The 15,523-nt window shown below is 38.5% G+C and overlaps 1 protein-coding gene across 2 annotated transcripts in view; it reads left to right on the forward strand.

Annotated features, from left to right (window-relative positions):
* MCF2L (MCF.2 cell line derived transforming sequence like) overlaps positions 1 to 8,262 on the forward strand; it is an 81,504-nt gene extending 73,242 nt beyond the window's left edge. For both annotated transcript variants that reach the window (XM_070944194.1, XM_070944195.1), the window contains exons 25-30: positions 40 to 106; positions 463 to 572; positions 4,045 to 4,163; positions 4,610 to 4,722; positions 5,847 to 5,950; positions 8,135 to 8,262. In XM_070944194.1, coding sequence (XP_070800295.1) covers positions 40 to 106; positions 463 to 572; positions 4,045 to 4,163; positions 4,610 to 4,722; positions 5,847 to 5,950; positions 8,135 to 8,226 — 605 coding nt within the window. In that variant the 3' untranslated portion in view covers positions 8,227 to 8,262. The remainder of the gene's footprint in view (positions 1 to 39; positions 107 to 462; positions 573 to 4,044; positions 4,164 to 4,609; positions 4,723 to 5,846; positions 5,951 to 8,134) is intronic.
* The last annotated feature ends 7,261 nt before the right edge of the window (positions 8,263 to 15,523 follow it).

Raw genomic sequence — 15,523 nt, forward strand, 5'->3', positions numbered from 1 at the left:
CAATTAAAGATACTTTCCTTCTCTCTTTCTCACTCACAGAAGCTAGCCAGCATAAAGCTCTTGAACATACTCAGAGTTTACCTTTGTCTCTCTCAGCAAATACCAGGTGAGTCATTCTCTACCTCAAAGATTACTTTTTAAAATATTGAAAACAATGTATGCTTTTGGATTTCAAGTGTTGTGGGCCAAGTTAGAGATTTAAATTCTTAACTTCTATACATGATTTAAATGTACCTTAAAGGCTTTCCCAAGAAATAGACTGTGGATTCAGATTATACATGGTTACCTAAAACCAGTTTTCCCTTGTGGTTTTATATTCTAATGCACAGTCTTTTTTTTAAAAAAAAAAAAAAAACATCCCTGCAGTTTGTTTTAAAGATCTTTCTGTGATGTAAATCATCCATGCTTGTAACACTATTAAGATAACTATAAATGATAACTCTCATTTTCTTCCACGAATAGCCCTTCAAAAAATGAGGGAAGGCACTTGAGAAAACAAGAAATGAGAAATGCAGATAGTCCAGATGGTTGTGTCAGTTCAGTAGCATCAAAGAATCTTGAAAAAAGCAAAGGTAAATTCAAAAGCTTTCCGTGGAACCAATTGGAAAAGTTATTGTATGAAACAAAAAATGATGTGGTACTTTATTATATTGTGATGTAAGATCTTGGTAAATACTATAAAATATTAAAATATAGAGGTTAATGCCTCTATGAAATTTGACTTTCAGGTTTCAAAAAATGTGGACTTACCTTGATTCATTGCTGTCCTTAGTCTGGTTTAACAACTACACTAAAATAGTTACCCATCTCCTTTTTGTTTGAGTTATTAATCTAGAATCCCAATAAAGTCTGTGCTATGTGCTAACTAGGTTTGCCAATTCTTTGAAGAATGGAACTGTTTGACTTCTGTAAGAACTGCTTAGTAAACTTATGTTTGATGGTGAAATTGATCAACAGTTCAATTTTCTTTAAATCAGGAATAAGAATAGACAGTGTGCTCAAGAGATATAAGAACAGATTAATCTTAGGGAAGAAAACAGAAAAAAAAATTAGGCAAGTTTATTAATGATAGGTATATGCTGATGGCAATACCAATCCATATAATTAAATCAGTGGTATTTCCAGTGTTAATGGATCTGATTGTTACTACAGGTCTAAAGACTGCAGAAGAACTGATCAATCAGCCTTGAAATCGGGAAATAGCAATAGGAGTCACTTAGACTCCTATACCGCTTCATAGTGCTTTATAGCCTTCTCAAAGCAATTTAAAGAATCAGCATATTGCCCCCAACAACTTGGGTCCTTGGAAGGATGGAAGGCTGAGTCAACATATTAAATATTCCATTCAAGTGAAGTTCAAGCAGTTATGCTGCAAACAGATAATGTGGGCAGATGATAAGAGTAAAATATGTTATTATGTTCTGCAAGGCTGAGGGTGACACTGGTAGAAGATGACACTGCATAAAGGGAATGGTTGAGATTAAAGAGTGTAAAGGTAAAAGTAAAGGTTCCCCTCACACATATGTGCTAGTCTGCCAACTCTAGGGGACAGCGCTCATCTCCATTTCAAAGCCGAAGAGCCAGGGCTATCCAAAGACATCTCTGTGGTCATGTGGCCAGCATGACTAAACGCCAAAGGTGCACAGAGCGCTGTTATCTTCCCACCAAAGGTGGTCCCTATTTTTCTACTTGAATTTTTTATGTACTTTCAAACTGCTAGGTTGGGAGAAGCTGGGACAAGTAATGGGAGCTCACCCTGTTACGCGGCACTAGGGATTCAAACCGTTGAACTGTTGACCTTTCGATCGACAAGCTCAGCATCTTAGCCACTGAGCCACCGCATCCCTATAAAGAGAGTATAGGAACCATAATAATTTGTATAGCCAACCATAATAATTGTATAGCAGAGTATAGCAATCATCATAATTTATATCCATAAAATGAACTCAACATTATGAGGAAGAATTAGATTAATAAAATGAATCCTTCCTTTGCCTGATCTATCTATCTACAGCTCTCATTTGGAAATTATTGAAAATTGTCAGTGTAAAACATGAGTCTCATATCTGAAAAATAGGCCGTACCAAACATCAGCATGTTTTAACCTGGCAGGAGTCTCACAATTGTAACCCTGTGGCTACTGTTGTCCCTTACTAAGGCTACCAGTTTTGGACTCCAAAAATCAAGTTGTCTGGTAGATGACAAAAAGAGTTAAGGGTTTTCTGTATCCATTCTGAAGTTATGAGTAACTGAGGAGAAAGAAGAAAATCTGCTGCTGTTGCTATTGCTTGTTTATTGATCAACTCTTCCTGGCAAGCAAGCAGCTGGCATCAGTGACAGGAAGGAGGAGAAAGCTCTGTTGATATAAGGAAGATCCCAGACTAGGATATCTCACCCAAACTCTTATAGTACTCATTAGGGGTTCCTGGGCGTCAGAGATCAAGTTATCACTCATTAAATACTCCGATTCCTTTCATTTCCATATATTGCATTGCTCCTTTTCTATTAAGTATTATTAAGCCTTACATTCCCACAAAATCTACATGGCATATGAAAAACATTATCTCTATATGGGTAAAGCTATGCAAAACAAACTGCTTTTGGGCATCCATTTAATTATGAACAGGTTAAATATAGCTTCCAATAATATAAATGAAATAGCTGCAGCTGCAGGGATATTTATTATTCAGTTCTTTCACAGATGCAAGGTCTGTGTTAAAATGGAACAGGGCAAAGTGGGTCAGCGCTACTTACCTTTTACTAACAGCCCAAGGCAGGCAAGGTAATGTATTTTTTCTTGGGCCTAGATCGCTGAGCTTTCTGCATGGTGTGGTTTCTTGTGGCTTTCTTTCCTTGCCCACTTGAGACACAACAAGCCTGCTCTCAAACTCAAGTTGCTTGCTTGATTTAGTCATGGTAGGATTTGTTAGATAGGATTGTCGCCTTTAATTCTTCATTTGTGCCCTTTTATTTAATAAAAGCTTCCTTTTTAGTTCTTTTTAGAATTTCTACTTGTTGTATGGATCTGCATATTTCTGCTTCTAAAGATGTCAGGATGTAATCAGAGGGTTTCCCATTTACCATTATGACGATATCATAATGAGGAGCAATCTAGATGTGTTCCATAATTGTAGCTTCTGACATCTTGTTCTTTCAAGATGTCAGAAGCTACAATTCAATGCAACCCATTGATCTCTGCATTACACTGGCAGTCTATGACTAAATATAAATGTCTTCAGGATCTGGTGGAAGTGATAGTTGCAGACTGCAAAAATCTCAGAAAGAAAAATTCACAGACACAAATGTCTGTCCTATGTTTCCTTTGTTTGACATTTCCAGACACTGTCAATTAAAGAAATTGTTCTATTTATTGGTAACAATAGGGAGGGATTAAATGTACTTGAATAATCTTAGCTATTAGGAGAAATACACTAAAATTTTCCCTGAACCATCCTGCCAATTGCAGCCCACCTATTTTATTCAATAGAAACTAGGTGTCATCATTAGCAACCATTTTTCTAATTGTATTCCTGCCGCTATCTGTTTACTTTCTTGCATGTGATAAATAAAGTAGGATAGGAAGATAGAATAGTGAACCAATATAGAAAGATACATGAAACAATACGTGCGGTTGTTTGAAATTGTATTGTTAAATAGGGAAAATGTATATTTCTGTAGTAGTTACTTATTCTGGAAGTGAGTGATTTGAAATTAAATACAGTGGTTATCATTTGCTTGTTCTAAGCATACCTTTATCAGTATTGAATGAGTTCCTTGTTTTGTATGTTGTAATACAGAATATAAAATACCAATATTATAAAATATTCATGTTTAAAACCAAAATTCAGGGAACATAAGGCTAATAGGAAAAAAGAACTAGACCCATTTTTAAATTCATTTTGTTTTGTCATTCCTAGTTCCAAATGGATTCTGTATTTTATATTAAAATTATACATGTGTCTGTGGGTTTATATGTCTGAGAGAGAGAATCTCAGATCTCTTATAAGTATTGATTTATTCAATAATAACTATTTATTTATTCAGGTTGGTCCAAAACATCTCAATCTCTTGATGCTTCTGAAGAAAATGATGGTTGGTCTAGTGCAGAAGATCCATTTAATTCATCAGATGCAGAAGAAGAGGGAAAGGGAGAGAAGAAATTGGTAACTTTCATCTTTATTGTAGAAATGTAATGAGATATTTGAATCCACTCACTGAATAAGTAATCACTAAGGAAAAATTAATGTTTACGTTTTTATAATTACAGTACAGAAAAGAATTATATATATATAGATTTGAACAATTCTACTGTAGCTATTAATAATATAACATTATAAATTATGATTATAACATTTTTTAAAGATTCTGAATATTTATACATATGAATGTAAAGTCATATACATATTAGAAAGCTGTAATTCTGAAATGTTATAAAATGGATCTTTAATTTAACCCGGAAGGCTGCATTTGGGAACTTCATTATAGAAAAACTGAACTGATACCACTGTTTAGTTATGTCTCAAACGTCAATATATTTATTGTGACAGTTCTAGTACTTAGAGGATTATTTCTTATTAAACCAACTGTGGTTTCTCATTTTTATATTTAGGTTCCTGGTAAATATACTGTTGTAGCCAGTTACGATAAAGGCAACTCAAACGGCTTGATCCTGAACAGTGGAGAGTTAGTTCAGCTAATCCATGAAGGAGCGGATGGTCTTTGGTATTGTATTTTAATACAAAATATATTGAAATATACTTTTGCCGAGTATGTATATGCTATTCTAGATATATAACTATGGTTAATAAATCTTGAAGAAGCTTAGAATATCCCCCCCCCCAATTATAAGAACAGTCTTTGACAAAACTACAATACAGTATAGAGCAAACTAAAACAATTCAGTACAAATACTGTTTTTCCCACAAAATAAGAGATATCCTGAAAATAAGACCTAGCTTGAATTTTATATGTGTGCCCAATATAAGCCCTATCCCCAAAATAAGCCCTAGTTAAGACTCCACCTACTTCATTGCACCTGGTTTCATGAGGTGGGACAAGGCACACAGGTAAAAATCAAGCTAGGGTGGGGATGGGGGGTGGCGCTGCCCCATGTGCCCTGCACCCACTTACCTTAAGATAGTTGCAGCAAGGCCTCCCACACCCTGATACCTCTTTCATCTTACCTGCCCACTTCTTCTGCGGCTGCTTGCTATTGCTTGCGTGCGTCGCCCTCAGCCTCCATTTCACAGTCTGAGACTTTCAGGAAAGGCCTATGCAGCTGAAAAACGAGCTCTGGATTGACATGCATGGTGCTCCCGGCCTCAGTTTTGCCACCAGAGGCCTTTCCAAAGCCTTTCTGGGCTCCTGGGTGGGGCTGTCGGTGCCACTACCACGAGTGAGACAGCAGAAGACATTCCCCCAAAATAAGACCTAATGCCTCTTTTGGAGGCAAAAATAAATAAATAAGACCTGGTCTTATTTTCAGGGAAACACTGTAGCATATAGTCTTGGGAAGTTAATCCAATTCACAAATGTAATAAGTTTTTCAATTTGTTTCTCAAATTAAATTTGCATTTAATATATGTATTATCATGTCCAGAACCCATCAGGAGAGAATTTACAAGATAAAATATTGTCTGAATTGGGAGAATGAGAGTCTAACTTGCATTCATATCACAGCTGGAAATCTGGAATGTTCAGAGTGTATATAAGATTACATTCCAAATACCATCTACTGTATATCTAAACATGGGGTGGCTATATTCTTTCTGAATTTAGCCATAATGTTTTGATTTCTTGTAGATGCTGGGCTTTTCAACAGTTTCACAGCAAATGTGTATTTTTAGGTATCTGAGGAATTTGAGCACAAACAAAGAAGGGTGGGTCCCTATCAACATTTTGATACCGTTACTCAGTAACTCCAAATCTGCTTTCTCTCTCAGCAGCTCAGGTAAGGTTCACTTTGCAGAAGTTTGCATTTAGTTTCATTTATCAAATATATGTCATCATATACTGTATCTTATACTAGACAGGGCCGAGGATTTCGGACAATATCTGTATGACAAAATCGCTCAGATCCGGGGGGATTTGGACTCTGACTGGGTAGATTCGGGCAGGGTGGCGAGGAATAGTCTTGAGAATGTTATCTGGGAAGAGTTTGACTCTGTGACCCCTGATGACGTGGACAGGATTCTGGGGAGACTGAACGCGACCACATGTTTACTGGACCCGTGTCCCTCCTGGTTAGTACTGGCTTCCCGGGAGGTTACACGAGGCTGGCTCCAGGGAATTATTAATGCTTCGTTGAGTGAGGGTTACTTCCCCACGGCCTTGAAAGAGGCGGTGGTGAGGCCTCTCCTCAAGAAGCCTTCCCTGGACCCGGCAGTATTAGCCAACTACCGTCCTGTCTCCAACCTTCACTTTGTGGCGAAGGTTGTTGAGAGTGTGGTCGCGCGACAGTTTCCGCAGTACCTGGAGGAAACATCTTATCTAGATCCATTCCAGTCGGGTTTCAGGCCCGGGCACAGCACGGAAACAGCATTGGTCGCATTGGTCGATGATCTCTGGAGGGCTCGGGACAGGGGTCACTCCTCTGTTCTGACCTCTCAGCGGCTTTTGATACCATCGACCATGGTATCATGCTGCACTGGTTGGAGGAGTTGGGGATGGGGGGCACCGTGCTACGGTGGTTCTCCTCCTTTCTCTCAGACCGGTCGCAGTTCGTGTTGGCAGGGGGGCAGAGATCGACCTCGAGGCCTCTTATATGTGGAGTGCCTCAGGGGTCGGTCCTCTCACCCCTTCTGTTCAACATTTATGTGAAGCCACTGAGTGAGATCATCCGTGGCTTTGGGGTGAAGTACCACCAGTACGCTGATGACACCCAGCTGTACATCTCCACCCCAGGCCACCCCAACGATGCCCTTGAAATGATGTCCCAATGCCTGGAGGCTGTGCGGATCTGGATGGGGAGAAACAGGCTCAAGCTCAACCCTTCCAAGACTGAGTGGCTCTGGTTCCCAGCATCCCGATATAGTCAGTTGACTCCATCACTGACTATTGGGGGCAAGTCTTTGGCCCCTTCGGAGAGGGCTCGCAATCTGGGAGTCCTCCTGGATACCCAGCTGTCCTTGGAGAAACATCTGACGGCTGTTGCCAGGGGGACTTTTTGTCAGGTTCGCCTGATCCGCCAGTTGCGGTCCTTTCTTGATCGGGATGCCCTGTGCACAGTCACTCATGCCCTCATCACCTCTCGCCTGGACTACTGCAATGCTCTCTACATGGGGCTCCCTTTGAAGGGCACCCGGAGACTCCAACTGGTCCAGAATGCGGCCGCGCGGGTAGTCACTGGAGCCACCTGGCGCTCCCATATAACAGCTCTCCTGTGTGAGCTGCACTGGCTCCCAGTGGTCTTCCGGGTGCACTTCAAGGTGTTGGTTATCACCTTTAAAGCGCTCCATGGCATAGGGCCTAGTTATCTTCGAGACCGCCTGCTGCCACCGACGGCCTCCCATCGACCTGTGCGCTCCCATAGAGAAGGCCTCCTCGGGGTGCCATCAGCCAAACAATGCAGGCTGGTGACCCCCAGGGGGAGGGCCTTCTCTGTGGGAGCACCTACCCTCTGGAATCAGCTGCCTCAGAGATAAGGAGAATCCAAGACCTCGGTGCCTTGCGCCGTGCCCTTAAAACTTACTTTTTCCAGCAAGCCGGGCTGGCCTAACACTTTTTAAATGTTTTAATTGGTTTGTTACTGTTTTTAATTATGGGGCCAAATTTATATATATCTTTTAATGGTATTTTAATATTTGTACTCTATGTTTTCATGTGGCTGTACACCGCCCTGAGTCCTTAGAGAGAAGGGCGGTATACAAATTCAAAAATAAATAAATAAATAAATCTTTAAAAAATTGTCTTTGCTTAGATATCCTTTCCCCTTAGGTGGAATGTTGTACTCTTTGGATTAATATACAGATGTTTGTATCTATATTGTTTTACAGAAATGGTTTCATTCAGTTTTATTTTTGCAAGTTTTTTTTACACCATATAGGGGAAATGTCAGTAAGCAATTTAGAAATATATACAAACCTAATTGTATAATATGATGTTAATATATATGTGCGGTGGTTTTTTTTTCCAGAATCGGCAGCGGGTTCAAGTACACTGAGTTCATCTTCAAGTTGTAGTGAAAATTGCAATGTCAGCAACCCCTTCTCAGATACTAAGGGTTAAATTGAAAGTTCCACCACAACTCTCTGAAGATTTAAAACTGCCAATGTGACTATCAGATGTTAAAGAAGTAAAGAAGCATCATAATTGCACATTTCTCAGTTGTTGCTCTTGTGTTTAAAGATGGTTTAGTGGGTATTCTTGAAGAACTTGAATACATTGGAGACAGATTAGTGGGAATAACTCTTCTGGAAGCTGCAGCATAGAAACCTATCACTCTTCAAGAATTAAATGGACCTTGTCATGGATATCTTGGGAAGAATATTACCAGCAGCCAGTAGTTTCCATTGTGTAAACCTGACTAGTTAAAACAATAATTATTAAATTAATATAGAATGTAGAAAACAACAACTGGAAAACTTGATCATCATAAATACATGAATAAAAGCCATCTGGGGTCAAAATATAATGTGCAGAAAATTACAGAGTTGGGTATTTGCTAACTTGATGTAGTATCATAATTCTTTTTTAACTTCATTTTCTGTGGCATTTCCTTTAGCCATGATGAAAAAAATTAATAATCTGAAATATTTTTAACACTGAACCAAACTTTATGACCTATTACTATTGTTTATGGAATTATGATAATTTAGTATTTATTTGGACATACAAATCTTTGTAAAAAAAAAAAAGAAGTGAAAATATTGTAATCCATTTTTGTATTAGTTAAGATGATACTACAATGTCACAAAATTGTCCTCTGTTCTCAGCTTTTGTCCTTTGGCAACTAGGCCAAAAGCTGTTCAATCATTTTAGAATTTTCTGTGTGACTGAAAACCTGCTGCTGCTTTTTTTTTATTTATTTATTCAGTTTGTTGCAAAACTGAAGGCATCACACAACAGGAATAAGAAAGAAATTCTTAAGTATTTTACTTTCTTTGTGTGAAATAGAGTAATATTGTACAAACAAATTCTTCTAAGAAAACGATTTATAAATCTATCTTGCCAAAGGAAAGACTACTTAAAACCACATTTAAACCATGCTGGATTCACTCATACATCTGAATTAATTTACAGCTCATGCTGGTGTTATGTGGAAATGAATGTTTGACTTTCAATATTTATGTAAACAGTAGAAATATAACAAGTTTGTCTGGGTTTTGGCTCGGGATTTATAACCACTGACTTTGATTGTTCCAAATGTCAGAAAGGTTCCCAGCAAACTGCAGCTGACTGTGGTTACTACATCAAGACATTATTTTTGTATGTATGTTTATATGTTTATGTGTTATGTATTAATGTAAAAACATCTATTTATAATCTTCCAGTCTTTGCATTTCAGCTTTTTAAAAAGCATCAGTGTGTAGTCTTTCCAAGGCTTTAATTAATACACTTTCAGCATGATCTATCTGTCTCTGAACCTTCTCAGAAAATGGGGCCATGCCAGCAAAGCCAGCATCAGTTCTTTTCTGCTAATCTACTAGCAATATTCTTTATAAGTTATTTTGTAAATATGGGTGTAACGAAAAGAGAAAAGAAACTTTTTTTTATTTACAACGTTGGCCGAGAAGGAAGAATGTAATGCTGGAGTACATACATAGGGCTTGTCGTGTCCTCCCTCTGCCAATCTGCTTTGGCTTGGGAAACAGTATGTGACTTCTTAATATATATAAAATGGTTGGTTATCATTGGCTTTTGTAAAGAGCTACCCCAGGGAAACAAAGCTCTGCAGAAGGCTCTCCTATCAAATCATGTTTACTTTATACTTGCCAGTGTCATTTCATGTGCTTGTACATGTATCATTGCACTTTAACAGCCAATATTTCAATTTTCTACTGCTGATGTAAATTGCCACTACAGAATCCAGTATCCTTATTGTATGTATGACATTTTGAATAAATTTAACCATTACTTGTTGGTTGGTCTGAACATAGGGGTGTGTGTGTGTGTGTGCACGTGCGCGCGTGTGCACATGGGTGTATTATTTTGATTTTGTTTTGTTTCTTGGCACAAGTAGAAGTTGAACTGGTGCAGTAAATCCAATTGCAGTCATAATGGGTACAGAACAAGACAAAGCCTATATAGTCTCTATCCCTAAAGCATCATTTCAAGACTGTCTTCTCCCCTTTCCCCAAAACCACTTTTTTTTCCAATATAAATATGTCTTTTGCCAAGTGTCAGGGCAGTGATTAGGTGCCCAGGTAATTGGCTCTTTTGGATCCAGAGACAGTAAGCTGATCAATAAATAAATGGATTTTAAGCTTTATTATTAACTCAAGCAAACTGATTTAAAAGCATAACATAAAAATCATACTATACATATCAAGCAAACCCAAATGTCTTACAGGCTGCCAAGAGCTCCTTTATAATAGCAGAGATACCCCATGGGTGACCAAATTCCAGAGGTACCCCATGCCAGATCCCGTGCAGAAGCTTCCAATAAACAATAGCCCCAAGATTTTTATTAAAGCTTGACACCATGATTATGGTCATGAGACAACAAGATCTGATCTTGACTGGGTGGCACATGACTGGAATAGAAATCGAAAGTTTTGAGACTTTCACCCTAAGAAGAGCTTTGCAGCTACATGAAGATCCCCTACATTTCTCCTGTATGCAATAACAAGAACAAAAAACAAAACAGGTTACCTCAAAATGAGTTCAGAATTTCTACACTTTTATTAATACCGGTAGGAGGAAGAAATCAAAATATGTCATTAAACTCAAAATAACCATGGTCTTCCATATTATCACTACAGTAAAACTTTAGAAAAGAGAAATAAGATATGTATTGCCAACATAAGACATTTAATGGAGTTCTAACAACTGATCTGTAATCTACTGATGCATAGGCCTTTAAGAGCCCATCCAACATCATTGTTTTGCAAAATTCTACATTAATGTAATTGAAATTAGAATTAAAATAGGGTTAAAACAGATTTTGATTATCTGATTTTTTTTTCTGTTTTGACCATTCCCAGTTTTATTATTGTCTAATACTTCAGCAAGGAATTGGTATGGAAATCACTACCATAGGATAATTAGTTGCAAAAAAAATCTGGATAAAAATTATGGGAGTATATGATTTGCAAAAATGTCACTTAGTGGGGACTTTTGTTAGAAATTGTATTTCTAACACATTCAGGGAGAAAATACTGCTCAACAATACAGGAATTTAGATTAGGTTAGATTAATTGGTACATATCATGTAAATGTCTTTCTTGTAGATTAAACAGCCAGAATAGAGTAAAATTATCATATCTAATAGAACCTACAAATCAGTGTCTCTAACAAAGCTGTCTATTAATGGCAATTATCACTTTCATAAACCCAGTTGGATTCTGTCTAAACCTAGATATTGACCTTGAAAATAATAAGATAACTTGATCATATTGCTTTTCTTTTGGACCACTAATATTGAGGCTTCAATTTTGGGCGAATAAATAAAAATGTCTAATATGTGTGTACCTTTATGTTTAACAAGTTCCTTTGTCATCTACCAGGACTTGTATCAAAGCCAAACTAGCTATGATGTGGATTACCTGAATGTTATGAGGGATTATGAAGAGATTATAGATCCAGTGGTTAAGGCATTAAGATAGAAACCAGGAAATCGTGAGTTCTAGTCCTGCTTTAGACATGAAAGCTGGCAGGGTTAATTTGGGCCAGTCATACTCTCTCAGCCCATCTCTCACAAAGTTGCTGTTTTGAGAAAAGAATAGGAGAAAAGAGATATGTTCACCTCCTTGAGTTATTTATAAAAATAATAAAGGCAGGTTAAAAAAATCTAAAATAATAATTTTAAAAATGCAGAGAACAGGACTTCTCAGTCTTGGCCTGTTGAAGGTGTGTGAATTTCAACTCCCAGAATTGCCCAGCCAGCCATGGGAAATTGAAGTCTATATATTTTCAGGTGGCCAAGGTTCAGAAACATGGCCATAGAAGACCATTCAATGGAATGAGAATCATCCCACACACCTGCTTTTTTTCTAAATGAAAGATCTCCATTTGTCAAGTTCAGGGATTGTTTGTTTTTGTGGGGACTACAAATAAAAAAAGCTAGAGGAGTCATTTTAATGAGGGCAATAGGTAAAGCTCAATTCCCAGATCCCATTTAAGGGCTCTCCCACAAAATTGCTGTTTTTTAAAATTAATTTTTAAAATTTAAAATTAAAAGCCATAGAAGATCCAATTTATTTAAAAATAATTTATCAGATAAAATGGAGAAAATACATGTTCTCCGTAGGCTTCTGCAGCCATTGCTGCAACATCTCAGAGCAGGGAGGAAAAGGCCATTATGGTATTATTGAAACATTTCCAAATTTTCATAACTTTGCAAGTCATACTTCTTCTTTTCTGTTTTGCAGAAATTCTCTCCGCACATCTTGTATCATGCACATAAGTTTTTCAGGAAACTATTATTGGTCTGTTTTCTATACTTAAGAATATTTTTCCTCATTCCAAAATGAGCAGTCTTTCCAAGACTGCTCTAAGTCTTTTCTTAGCTTAAAAAAAACACAGCATCTTTAAATTTAAAAATAAAATGTAATTAATTTATAAATATTAACGTATTCATACTTACAGGTAATCTTATACTGACATGCTGCATTAAGGTCTTCCCTTTTTCCAAGTCCTCTTTAAATTCTTAAATGTGTTTAGCTAAAATCCAGATTGCTTTAAAAAAAAAGAGAGAGATAATATAGCTCTTGTATTGGAAAGGATTCAATTTTCACATATATTTGCAGGCACATAACCCTTAAAATCATAAAACCATGGAATTTTATATAGTAACGTTTAGTATTGTCTGCTAAATTAATGAACTTCAAAGCTTAGAAGTTTAATGTTTTATTTTTTTAGAATCTGCAGCATGAAATTTTTGGTTGAAAGAAATTACCACAGAACACATCTGTTGTACAAAATTACTGAAGTAATTTTGGTGGTTTGGTTTGGTGGTTCTCAATTTGAAAACAGTTTCTCGTGGATTTCAGGGCAAGGTTACTGAAATCACCAAGTATCTTGCCAGTTTCCTAAGAATACTTATGATGCCACAATCCATACCAAATTTATTGGGCACAAACAAGAAAAATCGGGTGATCAACTTCTTGTTCAACCACAGAACTCATTAGGTGACTCTGAGCCTCTCTGACCTCACCAGTATTGATATTTCACATGGGGGACTTATCCAAATCTGTAATATTTCAAGTAATATTTCAGTCAGCAATGGGTGATAAAATAGGGATTCTTTATTATGCTTGTTGGCCAGACTTCTACCACTTAATGAAGAAATGAATGTCTATTTTACATTTAAAAAGCCCGAATGAGGAATTCAAGGTGTGTTGAGTGTTATAAACTAACAAAATTATGCCAGAGAAATAGAATTGAACTGTAGCTATATATGAAATAAATCAGAACAGTGTCAGGGTCACCAAATAGGGAGTTGAAGTTTGAAGTTTGAAGTTTATTAGATTTCTATACCACTCTTCTCCCGAGGGACTCAGGGCGGTGTACAGCCATATTAAAATACATAGATTTATAAAATTTAAAACCAAATTAAAATCAATATTTAAAATTGGCCCACAAATTAAAACACACATACACCCATAATAAAATTCGTATTAGGCCAGTCCGGCTTGCTGGAACAAGAAGGCCTTAAGGGCGCGGCGAAAAGTACGCAGGTCAGGGCTAAGACGGAGCTCTAGAGGCAGCTCATTCCAGAGGGCTGGTGCCCCCACAGAGAAGGCTCTCCCTCTGGGTGTTGCCAGTCAGCATTGTTTGGCTGACGGCACCCTGAGGAGCCCCTCTCTGTGGGAGCGTATTGGCCGGTGGGAGGTTGTTGATGGCAGAAGGCGGTCTTGTATATACCCCGGTCCTAAGCCATGGAGCACTTTAAAGGTGGTGACCAACACCTTGAATCTCATCCGGAAGACCACCGGGAGCCAGTGCAGCTCACGCAGGAGGGGTGTTATGTGGGTGCGCCGAGTCGCACCCATAACCACCCACGTGGCCGCATTCTGGACCAGTTGGAGCCTCCGAGTGCTCTTCAAGGGAAGCCCCATTTATTTATTTATTTATTTATTATTAAATTTCTATACCGCCCTTCTCCCTGAGGACTCAGGGTGGTGTACAGCCAAAATTAAAAAAACATGCAGTACAAATATTAAAAAAAAACAATTAAAAGATATATAAATTTGGCCCAATTAAAACTCACTACCAATTAAAACATTTAAAAATTTCTTCTTAAGCCAGCCCGGCTTGCTTGAAAAAATGGGTTTTAAGGGCACGACGGAAGGCACTGAGGTCTTGGATTCTCCTTATCTCTGGGGGCAGCTGATTCCAGAGGGTAGGTGCCCCCACAGAGAAGGCCCTCCCCCTGGGGGTCACCAGCCTGCACTGTTTGGCTGATGGCACCCCAAGGAGGCCCTCTCTGTGGGAGCGCACGGGTCGATGGGAGGTCGGTACTCATGTAGAGAGTGTTGCAGTAGTCCAGACGGGATGTGACAAGGGCATGAGTGACCATGCGCAGGGCATCCCGGTCCAGAAAGGGACGCAACTGGTGCCTCAGGCGAACCCGATAGAAAGCTCCCCTGGCCACGGCCGTCATATGATCTTCCAAAGACAGCCGTGCATCCAGGAGAGCACCCAAGTTGCGAGCCCTCTCTGTGGGGGCCAGGATCTCGCCCCCAATAGTCAGCAATGGAGCCAGCTGACTATACTGGGACGCCGGAAGGCACAGCCACTCAGTCTTGGAAGGGTTGAGCTTGAGCTTGTTTCTCCCCATCCAGATCCGCACGGCCTCCAGGCACTGGGACATCACTTCAAGGGCATCATTGGAGTTGGGATTCTTTGAGATTCAGAACTCACTCTTTGGGGGTGTCTGGAAGTCATAAAAGTAAAAATGAAATGAAATGGCCAAAAAAATCAAAATGGCAGCCACCATGGTGTACTCAAAACAGTGCTCGTTTTTTTTAATGTGTATCACTGGTGACTTCTTTAACCACCTCCTTTGATCATCCTGCCCTATTAGCCCTCCAGGTTTTGCCCTTTTATCATTAAATATTATCTTCTAATATTCCATTGTGTCTTTTTGAAATATTTCATCTGTCTATTCTGATGGTTTCAAACTTTCTGCCATTTGATTTTATCTACTGGTTTATTTAAAATAAATCCTGCCTGTTTTGAGTCTACCAGAATTTAAAACCTGATTTTTCCATCCCCTTCTTTTGGCCTATCTGGTGTGCCAGAGCCAGTTTTGGAGTTTTCTCTTCTATACCCCTCCTCCAACCGAAGCGTTGAAACAGAGAACTTTGCTCTCAGAGTCCTTGCTGAAATATCAGTACACTATTTGGACACAACATTTTGG

The sequence above is a fragment of the Pituophis catenifer genome, unplaced genomic scaffold (assembly GCF_029215685.1).
Source record: "Pituophis catenifer annectens isolate HBS135680 unplaced genomic scaffold, rPitCat1.0.hap2 SCAF_4, whole genome shotgun sequence".
Lineage (NCBI taxonomy): Eukaryota > Metazoa > Chordata > Lepidosauria > Squamata > Colubridae > Pituophis > Pituophis catenifer.